Raw genomic sequence first — 12,925 nt, 5'->3', positions numbered from 1 at the left:
ATCATTCTCTCTCTCTCTCTATCATACTCTCTCTCTCTCTCTCTCTCTCTCTCTCTCTCTCTCTCTCTCTCTCTCTCTCTCTCTCTCTCTCTCTCATACTCTCTCTCATACTCTCTCTCATACTCTCTCTCATACTCTCTCTCTTTCTCTCATACTCTCTCTCTCTTTCTCTCATACTCTCTCTCTCTTTCTCTCATTCTCTCTCTCTCTCTCTCTCTCTCTCTCTCTCTCTCTCTCTCTCTCTCTCTCTCTCTCTCTCTCTATCATTCTCTCTCTATCATTCTCTCTCTTTCTCTATCATTCTCTCTCTCTCTATCATTCTCTCTATCATTCTCTCTCTCTATCATTCTCTCTCTCTCTCTATCATTCTCTCTCTCTCTATCATACTCTCTCTCTCTCTATCATTCTCTCTCTCTCTCTCTATCATACTCTCTCTCTCTCTATCATACTCTCTCTCTTTCTCTATCATACTCTCTCTCTCTCTCTCTCTCTCTCTCTCTCTCTCTCTCTCTCTCTCTCTCTCTCTCTCTCTCTCTCTCTCTCTCTCTCTATCATTCTCTCTCTCTATCATTCTCTCTCTATCATTCTCTCTCTCTCTCTATCATTCTCTCTCTCCCTCTATCATACTCTCTCTCTCTCTATCATTCTCTCTCTCTATCATACTCTCTCTCTATCATACTCTCTCTCTTTCTCTCTCTATCATACTCTCTTTCTCTCTCTCTCTCTCTCTCTCTCTCTCTCTCTCTCTCTCTCTCTCTCTCTCTATCATTCTCTCTCTCTATCTATCATTCTCTCTCTCTATCTATCATTCTCTCTCTCTATCTATCATTCTCTCTCTCTATCATTCTCTCTCTCTATCATTCTCTCTCTCTATCATTCTCTATCATTCTCTCTCTCTATCATTCTCTCTCTCTCTATCATTCTCTCTCTCTCTATCATTCTCTCTCTCTATCATTCTCTCTCTCTCTCTCTATCATTCTCTCTCTCTATCATTCTCTCTCTCTCTCTCTATCATTCTCTCTCTCTCTCTATCATTCTCTCTCTCTCTATCATACTCTCTCTCTTTCTCTCTCATACTCTCTCTCTCTCTCTCTCTCTCTCTCTCTCTCTCTCTCTCTCTCTCTCTCTCTCTCTCTCTCTCTCTCTCTCTCTCTCTCTCTCTCTCTATCATACTCTCTCTCTTTCTCTCTCTATCATACTCTCTCTCTCTCTCTCTCTCTCTCTCTCTCTCTCTCTCTCTCTCTCTCTCTCTCTCTCTCTCTCTCTCTCTCATACTCTCTCTCTCTCTCTCTCTCTCATACTCTCTCTCTTTCACTCATCCTGTAAGTACACTTAGGTAATTACACACACACACGCACACACACACTTATGGTACACACACAGAGCTACAAAGAGAGGTTAGAGGCATTAAATATGTCAAAACTAGAAGACAGAAGTAAAAGAGGTGATATGATCACTACGTACTAAATAGTAACAGGAATTTATAAAATTAAGAGGGAAGATTTCCTGAGACCTGGAACTTCAAGAAAAAGAAGTCACAGATTTAAACTAACTAAACACAGATGCCAAAGAAATATAAGAAAATTCACTTTCGCAAACAGAGACGGTTGGAAAAGTTAGGAGAGAAGATTGATAAGATGACCAAAAATTACGTTGGTGGTTTCCCCTTCCATTATAACATCAGGAAGTGATGACTTTTCTGGGGTACTCTCTCTCTCCTATGTTTTGCCTGCATACCACTAGGACCTGCTTGTGGCTCACTGCTTGTTTTTCTCACTAAAAACCTGTTTAGCAACACTTGTTTTTCCCTACGTTGTAACACTTGTCTGAAGTGAGATATCACATTGTCATTAAAAAGGTTAACACAACGCTCTGCTACAGCTTGATTTGGGTGACACTTTTCAGCAAAACTTTGCAATTCTTCCCATACTGCACATTTTCTTAATAATTGAGGAAGGGACATCCTCTACTCTACATCAACAACCCTCATACCATTTTCATGTTTACGAATGATCTCATGTTTTGTAAATTTGTAAGTAGGGGCAGTCATAAGTCGAGGTGCCACTGTACTACATTAACTTGAAATTAATTATATTTTAATAAACTCACTTGACTTTTTGCTGCTAACAACAATGGCTCAAAGTTTGATGGAGGAGGTGCAGGATGTCGACGAAGAAGGGCACAATCTGGGAAGCTCTGCAGGAGAAATATTTGACTATTAATATATTTGTGAGTATCACAGTTAAGGGATCAGTTATAAACGATGAAGGAAATAGAATTTAGGACTCGCAACAGATAATACAGCACGATTCTGATTGTATACAGTGTAATATGCTATTTGCTTCTGTCAGAAGGTTTAAGTTCTACCAGAGATTGCATAGTTCTTAGTACCTGCAGTGAATACAGAGACAACTGTGTTTACAGCACAATCAGAACAAATTTAGCATTGACAATAAAAAAAATAAAAGTAGGGGAAATGAGGACTACAACTGGCCCCTCCATGCCAGCTTGCAATGTTGCAAGGTCATGATCGTGCACTGGGATCATGTTGCAAGGATGTATAGTAAGGAAAGTCCAAGATGTTGCATAGTAAGGAAAGAGCAAAATGTTGCAAAGTTGCAAAAACTAAAAATAGAAAGTTGCAAAGTACAAAGAGAAAAATAAAAATACTTCATACAAGTATCAAAATAGATTGTACAGAGAAAATTTAAAAATGGATCGTTCAGTGAAAGTAGATTTTTATATCAGTTAGGAGGCTTCTTTCAGGTAGGAGGTTCCTTTCAGGTAGGATGTTTCACAATATATAACGTATAGAGTAAAAAAAGGAATAACAAAATAAATAGTGCTAGAGAGTTAAAGCACTAGTTACATTACAATTGTTAAGCAGTATCACTACATAGTTACAGCACAACACACACCTAAAAACTCACCACAATGTTCCCATTAAAATAAACCCTTAACCCCTAGGCTGTTCTTGCGATTTTAGCCTGCAACACGCCCAGGCGCAAGAAAAAAATTTTAAAAATTATTTCGTCTCATAAAAGTGTTCATTTGTGTTCCCTGATCACTGGAAAAATAAAAAATAAAAATTAATTTTACTTACTAATGTCGAAAATGAGCCGAGAAGTTGGGCAATGACGTCACGAGCAAGTGGGCGCTTAAGCAGCGTGCATCTCGGAGGAGTCGCACGCGGCCTTCAAGCATGAGTTGCCATGAATTTATTTTCGCTGCATTATTTACAGTGTCTAGGCATATTTTACCACAATTTTTTTTCGCTGATATTGTTCAATATAATGTCACTCGATGTTATATTATAATACAACCTGCATACAGTATATTCAATACACACTCGCATATTAGTGTCACAATTATGCGCACACAAATGTTTTCTTTTACAACATAATATAATATATATTCAGATTTTTCATCAATAAATATACATGCACTCACTCAATATGTACAGGTTTTTGCTCCATTATTGGACATTTAGAAGTCCTGGAGACAGTGGTAGTCATTGAAGCAATGACTTAGTCCATACACATGACTAAGAGCCCAAGCAGATTCCATGGAGGAACCCAGCATCGCCTGCCGACACGCGAGTCGGGAAACATAAAGCAGGGAAGCCGCATCCCGCAATATCGGCGCAAAAAGCTTCAACAAGACAGCCGACAAACGCGCTGCCGAGGACAAGGCGCCGGACCCCGGGACGGACCCAAGCGCCCTCACATCCTCCACGAGCAAATCCAAGGACATCTCCAGAAGGGAAAAGAACCGCAAGGCAGAAGCCAAAAGGCCCTGAGCGCGCAAGTCCTCCACCACGAATGCCGTCGAAAGGGAGGGAACCTGCACATGGAGCAGAACAATGCCCACATTGCAGGGAAGGGCAGGGGCAAACAAACACTCGTTCAGGTACTCAAGATTGTCCCCCAGGAAAACCTGAATCACCGTGGAAGCTTCCCGCCACTCCAGCATGCGGGAACGACAGAAGGAATGCCAGGAATCCAGAACAAACAATGGGCAGTCCGCTAGCCAGGAAGACTCCGGAACCTTGTAACGGAGCTCAAAAGGCAACGAAGTCCTAAACCTGAATTCGTATGTATCCATCTCCGAGGCATAATCCGGGTCATGCAGGAGGTACGCTGCAAGGGCCGCCCGCACCACACCAGGTTGGATGCGATAAGCAGAAAACCTCTGGAAAGACGGAACCGAACCCGGGGAGGGGCCGACACCAAATCCAACTCGTACGCAGAGGGGGGAAAAGAAAACCCCACTCCTTGTAACAACAAGCCCCACTCAGAGGGAAGAAAAACTCAGGGGGGGTCCAGCACGGCTCAAGGCCCCCAAGTCAGCCCTTCCCCAGCCCCGAGTACTGAAGATAACTCCTGGCTCTCGCACTCACAGAAAACAAACACCACACACGAAGCACAGTGCTGTGGCGACACTGGAGCCAGAGCACACGACCTTCGCCTATAGCATCAGCCTCAAGAACTGAGGTGTGGGTAGCCGGCGTGAAGGGTCTGGGGCTCCCCCTTCCCCCTCCCGGGGAGGGGGAAGCTGCGCAGACAGGGGCGCAGTGACGTGTGATGTCATACTAGTTTGCTCGTTTTCTGTTGGGGAGTTCTATCCACTAGTTCAGCTTTTGGTAGCAATTTTAACCAGAACAGGGGTTTGTTTTGGGGCTCTTACCTTTCTGGGTGCCTGATCCGGTCGATGGCAAACAAAATGCTTCCAACCACACGGGGGTTTCTATAGGCCATTACTCCCTTTGCCTCTCTAAGGGGGCCCGGTTCTGGCCGTGGTCCCCAGTAGGCCTAAGAACTCCATACACATGACTGATGCCAAAGTCTGACATTAGCATATCAGCCTGGGATAGCTCCGGGGAGCCGACGGGGCTCCCCCCAGAAAAGTCCATTTCACACATGTCCTCACCAGTATCAGGGAAAAGTTCTGTAATCCCAACATCTTTACTGTCAAAGGCAGGAATTAGTGGAACAAAATCTTCATCACTTCACACAAGTAACACCTGGTGTCTTGCGAGATGCAACAGCGGCAAGGAATCGTTGCACACCATGGACCAGGAGATGAAGCCCATCTACGCACAGTACGGGAGTGACCTGAAGATGAGGTAAAATCACATGAACATGAGGGCTTTTGTTCTTCATTGTATCCATGTGGTGCCATGTGATGGCATTTGCTGGACGAGTTGCTGATGTGACAAAACACCGTTTGGTAACACCACCCACTCCACTGGCACTAGCAACAGGCGTGGTAATACTATTTTCTGATTCAACTTCACTAAAACGAGAAAGAGTCACCTTCCTCTAACTCATCTCCAAAAATATCCTCATACGGCACATAACCACATGAACAGTGTGGCTTGAGCGAATTGGTGTAGAGACTGGGCGAGGAGGCAGTGGTGAACGTGTAGGCCTCTCCCTGAGAGCTGGCACAATCTCATTCTCACTCTGTTTCATTCCCATCAGACTCAGTGTATAGTCTTTATCAATGTCAGTCTGGTTGATACCTGGTTGATGGGGTTCTGGGAGTTCTTCTACTCCCCAAGTCCGGCCCGAGGCCAGATTTGACTTGTGAGAGTTTGGTCCACCAGGCTGTTGCTTGGAGCGGCCCCAGGCCCACATACCCACCACAGCCCGGTTAGTCCGGAACATCTTTTAGAAAAGTCTAGTTTTCTCTTGAAGATGTCCACGGTTGTTCCAGCAATATTTCTTATGCTTGCTGGAAGGACGTTGAACAGCCGCGGACCTCTGATGTTTATACAGTGTTCTCTGATTGTGCCTATGGCACCTCTGCTCTTCACTGGTTCTATTCTGCATTTTCTTCCATATCGTTCACTCCAGTACGTTGTTATTTTACTGTGTAGATTAGGGACCTGGCCCCCCAGTATTTTCCATGTGTATATTATTTGGTATCTCTCTCGTCTCCTTTCTAATGAGTACATTTGGAGAGCTTTGAGACGATCCCAATAATTTAGGTGCTTTATCGCGTCTATGCGTGCCGTATATGTTGTCTGTATTCCCTCTATTTTAGCAATCTCTCCTGCTCTGATGGGGAAAGTGAGTACTGAGCAGTACTCGAGACAGGACAACACCAGCGACTTGAAGAGTACAACCATCGTGATGGGATCCCTGGATTTGAAAGTTCTCGTAATCCATCCTATCATTTTTCTGGCTGACGCAATATTTGCTTGGTTATGCTCCCTAAACGTTAGATCGTCGGACATCATTATTCCCAAATCCTTGACATGCTGTTTATCTATTATGGGCAGATTCGATTGTGTTTTGTACCCTGTATTATGTTTCAGGTCCTCATTTTTGCCGTACCCGAGTACCTGGAATTTATCGCTGTTAAACATTGTGTTATTTTCTGCTGCCCAATCGAAAACTGTTAATATCTGCTTGTAATTTTTCCATGTCTTCAGCAGAGGTAATTTTCATGCTGATTTTTGTGTCATCTGCAAAGGATGACACGAAGCTGTGACTTGTATTTTTATCTATATCTGATATGAGAATAAGGAACAGCAGTGGTGCAAGGACTTGTATTTTTATCTATATCTGATATGAGAATAAGGAACAGCAGTGGTGCAAGGACTGTACCTTGAAGTACAGAGCTTTTAACTGCACTTGGATTTGATTTTATTTGATTGACTGTTACTCTTTGTGTTCTGTTCGACAGGAAATTGAGTATCCAGCGTCCTACTTTACCAGTTATTCCCATTGACCTCATTTTGTGTGCAATCACTCCATGATCACATTTGTCGAATGCCTTTGCAAAGTCTTTGTATACTACATCTGCATTTTACTTTTCTTCTAGAGCTTCTGTGATTTTGTCATAGTGATTGAGTAACTGTGACAGACAGGATCTTCCCACTCTAAATCCATGTTGTCCCGGGTTGTGCAACTCATTATTTTCCAAAAAAACTAGAAATTTGATTCCTAATCACTCTTTTTAAAAACTTTTATTATGTGTGATGTTAGTGCAACTGGCCTATAATTTAATATATAATAGAAGGGAGCGGGGGAACAAGAGGAAGATGAAGGGGGAGAGGGGGGACAAGGGGAAGATGAAGGGAGAGAGGAGACAAGGGGAAGATAAAGGAAGAGAGGGGACAAAGGGGGGAGAGGGGAGACAATAACAGTCATCAATAACAGTTCCCTCAACATCAGAAAATAATTCAGTATGAATTTCATCCTCAGTCAATGATTGAGTGGTGCGGAGCGTTGAGCGGGGTTGGGCGTTGGGACGTGATGCGCTCGCCATCGTGTCTGCTGGGTAACTGAGGCTCCCACACAATGGCGGCCTACGCTGGATTTTTTCCAAGATGGCGTCTGTTTGCTTTCACCCCTGGGCAGTCTATTGGTGCCCCCTTTAAACCGCGGGCCGTTTAAATCTTGCGCAGTACTACAACCCGTCAATAACTGTGGTGCGCAATTCCGCGAGTTACTCACCACAGCTATTGATGTGTCGCGCAGTTTAAGGGTTAAACTACTATATATTCATAGAGTCCACCAGCCCATGGGACCATAAGCTTGTGCTTAGAGAGTAAAATTAATGTGTTTGTCTACAAATGTCTGTATAAATAATATAAAATACAGGAACTGTATGGGTGTGTGCGCATAAAGCTGTGTGCACATAAGCCTGGCTGTATATCTTACCACCACATCACACACTAACTCATCAAAACAATATTACTAAACAGACATTATAAGCACCCCTAGTTTATCATCTTTTTACAGAGTACTGCATTAATAATAGTTTATCTTAATACAGTACATGGTTTCATTATTTTATGTATCATTGTTATGACAGGGGTCTTGGCCCAAGATCCAGTGCTGGAACCTCCCAGTTATACACCACAATTATTTAATGTATAGTAGCAAAATTCCTTGTACAGTATTATGAAAGTACAATATATTATTACCCCAAATTCTGTAAATGAGAGTATATACTTGGAGTGTAGAAAATCCACAGGAGCCATGATGAGGATTCGAACCTTAGCGCTGAGTATTCCCTGTGGATTTTCTCATTGATGTATCATGATACAGTAATATGATTTCTCTGTGTATTACCTGGAGTGTAGTTTCTGCAGCTGTTACATTGGCGAGCAACATGAACTCCTCCACCATGCTCATTGTCTCCAAGTGTTGCTTTGCTACGATGTCAACCACAGTGTCCGTGTCAGGATCAACATGGAATTTGACCTCCATACTAGCCAAAACCAATGCTCTGTTGGGAGAAATTATTTATCTCTGTTAGTCATATCTTTGATTGCATGCAATATTGAAGAGCCAGACAGAAAAAATCACATATATATAAATGCATATTCCATAGTTTTGTCTATATGCTTTACAAAAGTAGGTGAGCATGTGTGTATAATTGAGTTACACTCATGGACTGTGTTATAACTGAGTGTGTGTGTAGGGAAAGGGCCATATGGAATGAGCTTCATGAAAAAAAAACATTGTTGAATGTAATGAAATGCCATTTTCTGGGCGAGACCCGGAGGCTCCCGAAGCTTATCCAGGCTGATATGGAACTATCATGCACTTTGGCATCAGTCAGTGTGAATGGAGTTCTTAGGCCTACCAGGGACCATGAGCTAGAACCTTTTTGGGTCAGACACCCAGAAAGGTAAGCAATCCCAAAACAAACCCCTATTCTGGTTAAAACTACTACTATAAGTCAAAAGAGTGGACAGAACTACCCAAAGAAAAAAATGCTCCACAACAAACCCAGAACTAATCTCTGAACCCTGGATGAATCAGGACGTGCCAATATGCATCCCGGAGGTCCAGAGACACCATCCAAGTGCCCGGCTCCAACAGAAGTTGGACCTGGGACAGAGTAGTCATCCGAAAAGAGGGGCAAATGACCCAGGGGTTCAGACGGGTCAACTCCAGAATGAACTGCAGGTCTGCACAGTCCCATTTCGGGACTGGAAACAGACGGGAAACCCACCTGAGGGACGTTGTCGTTTCGACCCCGCCCAAGCATACCTACTCCGAGATACCCGACAAAGCACAGGAGAAGAGGCCTGCCCCTCTCCAACCCCGAACCCCCCAAAGAAGGTGGGGCTACCCAACGCCACCACAGGCCATTGGAAACGACCACAAATCATGAGATAAGGTGTGAGCAAACAGCTGGAACCATTCCCTCCCATCATCCCATCAATGGGGAGAACTGTGAAAGGGCCAGCACCCCTTGCGAGAACCCGACTTACGCACAGAGCGATCACTGCGCCAACCAGATGCACCCATTAGGAAAAGAGGAGCCAAACTCAAAACAAGAAGGATCTATTAGCGAGGCGTAATCCAGGTCCCGCAGGAGGTAAGCCACAATGGCCTACTGAATCTCCCTAGGTGGGATGCAGGAAGCCGAAAACCTCCGGACAGAGAGAACCGAAAAACACAAAGAAACCTGGAACCGAACCCATATCAAATTCGTACAGGGACGGAGGGGATAGGAAAACCCCCCCCTCCCCCTGTAACACCAAGCCCCACACCGAGGGTACCAACACCCAACAGGGCCAAACAGGGCCCAAGCCCCCCCCTCCCCAAGTCAACTCCTTCCACAGCCCCGGGATCCTCTACATCAGGACCCAGGGCAGAGCTGTCCTCCAAACCCTCTGCCTCTGGAGAAAAGGCAGAGTCCACCGGAAAAGCAGGGAAGAAAGGGGTTTGCCAGAACGACCCAAAAGCCCCGGCAGGAAAAACAGGCTTGAATGCTGCCGCTGCCGATCCAGAAGGGGTAGTCCCCAAAGCCGCCTGAGTCTCACCACCAAGAAAGCCCTGCCCTGACTCCAAAACAGTTAGATATTTGAAAGCAGGGGGAAGGAGAGGAGCAGGATGAAATACAGCAGGGGAAGGACAAGGGGGTGCAGATGAAACCAAAGTTGAGGCGACTAACACCCCCAACTCTGGGTCCCTATAACCCAAGCAGGGGCAGCCACGGGGCATCCAGAAAGGCAACAAACAGTGTGTTGCAGCAACCTAAACCTCACATGTGAAACGGAAGCTGCCTGCACCTGAATATTAACATCAGTGGACTGGGTGAACTGGAGTATAAGCAAAGAACACCACTCTCAGGTCTCAGGGTCAAAGGTGTCACTGACCCAACAGGCAGCGTGGCGGAGGCAAAGACGGTGAGTGTTACCCTGAGACAAGGGGGACTGAGCAACCTTCAAATTCGCACAAAGCGAGATGGGACTCGGAGGATGCATCCTTTGGAACAATGAGCCCCAATGGGGTTTTCCAGGGCCCTTAGGCTGACTGGTAAGGGAAGTCTAGGCAAGGTACTGCTAACTGTTTAACCCAGAACTACCAAGAGAACAAACAAAAGCTGAACCCCTGCAATGTGTGCAATCACAGGGACCTAACAGAGGGCCACCAAAATAATACAAGTGGTCCTACAGTCACACCAAGAAGACCCCCACCAGGCAAAAGAAAAGAAACACCCCACAAAAGTACAACTTCTCCAGGAGGAACAGAACCGGCTGCTATGCATAATATAAGACAGCTGCACAGTACCTTGCACCTCAGCCAGCGATGGTACTACTCATACCCAAGGCCAAACAGAGGTAGGAAAAGACCCCAGCTGACCCCTAGGGCGGACAATCACCAAACAGCAAAAGAACCCTGCGGAGGCAGTCCCCAAACAGTTTGTGGAAGGTAACCCCAAACTGCAAGGGCAGTACTTATAGGGCACCTAGGGAAGGTGACCCTAGGTAGTCGGCATGGGAGGTTTTGGTCCCCCTCTTTTCCCTCCAAGGAAGGGGTGGAGCTGCGCAAACAGCGGCGCACCGGCTGTGTTGACGTCATGCTTGTTTTCTTGTTTTCTGATTGGAGAGTTCTGCTTGCTTGTTGGGCTTTCGGTTTGCTATTTTTAATCAGCTGTAGTCTGTTTTGGAATTCCTACCTTTCTGGGTGCCTGACCTGGTAGATGGCAGACACAGACTGCTTCCAACTACATGGGGGTGTCAATAAAGCCATTGTTCTTCGTGCCTCTGAGGAGGGGGCCAGGTTCTGGCTCGTGGTCCCCAGTAGGCTAAAACGTCATCAACTGACTGTTGCCACAGTCTAATATATACACATCAGCCCAGTATAGCTCTGGGAAGCCGAAGGGGCTCTCCACAGAAAACACTGTAAAATCACACTATTGCAAGAAAAAGCAATGTAAAAGATTTAGGAGTAATCATATCAGAAAACCTTACTTTTAAAGAACATGACAAAGTTGCTGTCACAACTGCAAGAAAAATGAGAGGTTGGATAACATGAACCTTACAAACTTGAAATGCCATACAAATGATGATACTTTTAAAGACATTAGTACTCTCTTAAGTGGAATGTTACTACACACTAACAGCCCCATTCAAAGCTGGAGAAATTGCTGATCTGGAGAACGTGCAGGATCCTTTACAGCTAGAATCCACTTGATAAAACATCTGTATTTCCTAGAGTGTAGGCGGGAGAGATACATAATAATTTATACTTGGAAAATACTATAAGGACTGGTTCCAAATCTGTGCACAGAAATAACACCTCATGAGACCAGAAGGCATGACAGGATGTGGAAAATAGCCCCATTGAAAAGCAAGGGTGCAATAGGTATTCGATCAACATCAAATGCTCAAGACTTTTCAACGCTCCCTCTACACATACGGAACATAACTGGCCAACTTCTCGCAGTGTTCCAAAGAGAAGAACCTTCAAAGGATACCTGATCAACCTGGATGCGATTCATACATCAGGCAGGGAGCAGATGCATCGAACAGCCTGGTTGACCAGACCATCAACCAGGAGGTTGATGGTCTGGTCAGGGACTGGGCCATAGGGACATTGATCCTTGGAATCATCATATTAAATTGATGATCATGTTACGTTGAGTAAACATAATAAGCCTTTGTAGCTACAAGGTTCATCTGAATGCATAAACTAAATTGATTACCAAAATCATTCCAATATCACAGTCCTTACTGAACCTCAAGGTGGTCAATGCAGAAGTTCATAAATATGTCCAATATGAGACGTACCTCAAGCTTTCTTATGCATAGATTTTATTTAAAGTCTTCAAATACATACACACATTTCACAAGTCTTACCCAGCATTGATCCTCTTATTCTTTAGCTGCTTAGCCAACATGTTGAGATTTCTGAGAGTTTTGGTAAGATCATCTTTCATATTTGGATCATCAATACGCTGCTGAGCCTGCTCGTAGCTTAGTTCTCCCCGAGACTTGATGATTGTCTTGCAAAATCTGATCAAGTAGAAAAATTATTATCCCTTAAAGTGTGGTTATCACATGTTGATTCATGGGCTAATGCAGTTATCATCATACACTAATTTAAACTATTAAAGTCTGGGTTTACACCAATGATGCTAAAATGGATGAAGTGGAGTTTACCTTGAGACATTAAAAAAACCCAGCGTTGAATGTAATGAAACGCCATTTTCTGGATGAGACCCGGAGGCTCCCCGGAGCTATACCAGGCTGATATGCTAATTTCAGACTTTGGCATCAGTCATGTGTATGGAGTTCTAGGGCCTACCGGGTACCATGGCCAGAACCTGGCCCCATCAAAGAGGCAAGGGGAGCAATGGCCTATAGAAACCCGCGTGTGGTTGGAAGCATTCTATGTCTGCCATCGACCGGGTTAGGCACCCAGAAAGGTAAGCATCCCAAAACAAACCCCTATTCTGGTGAAAATTGCTACCACAAGTCGAACAAGTGGATAGAACTCCCCTAAAATAAACGACCAAACAATCATGATGTCACATGTCGCCGCGCTGCTGTCCGCGCAGCTCCCCCCTCCCCGGGAGGGGGAAGGGGGAGCCCCAGACCCATCGCGCCGGCTATCCACCCCCAGTTCTGAGGCTGAATGTCAAAAAACATGAAAAACCTCCGACCGGA

At 44.8% G+C, this 12,925-nt stretch overlaps 1 protein-coding gene across 1 annotated transcript in view; it reads right to left on the bottom strand.

The window, feature by feature from the left end:
* Positions 1 to 12,925, bottom strand: part of LOC123768081 (exosome complex exonuclease RRP44-like protein Dis3) — a 119,109-nt gene that overhangs the window by 28,781 nt on the left and 77,403 nt on the right. Inside the window, 3 exon segments of the mRNA XM_069307083.1 lie at positions 2,110 to 2,196; positions 8,088 to 8,244; positions 12,116 to 12,271. Of these exon segments, the coding sequence (XP_069163184.1) occupies positions 2,110 to 2,196; positions 8,088 to 8,244; positions 12,116 to 12,271 (400 nt within the window).

Source organism: Procambarus clarkii, chromosome 59 (genome assembly GCF_040958095.1).
Source record: "Procambarus clarkii isolate CNS0578487 chromosome 59, FALCON_Pclarkii_2.0, whole genome shotgun sequence".
Classification (NCBI taxonomy): domain Eukaryota; kingdom Metazoa; phylum Arthropoda; class Malacostraca; order Decapoda; family Cambaridae; genus Procambarus; species Procambarus clarkii.
The sequence above is the reverse complement of the archived record's forward strand: the minus strand, read 5'-3'. Positions and strand labels throughout refer to the sequence as shown.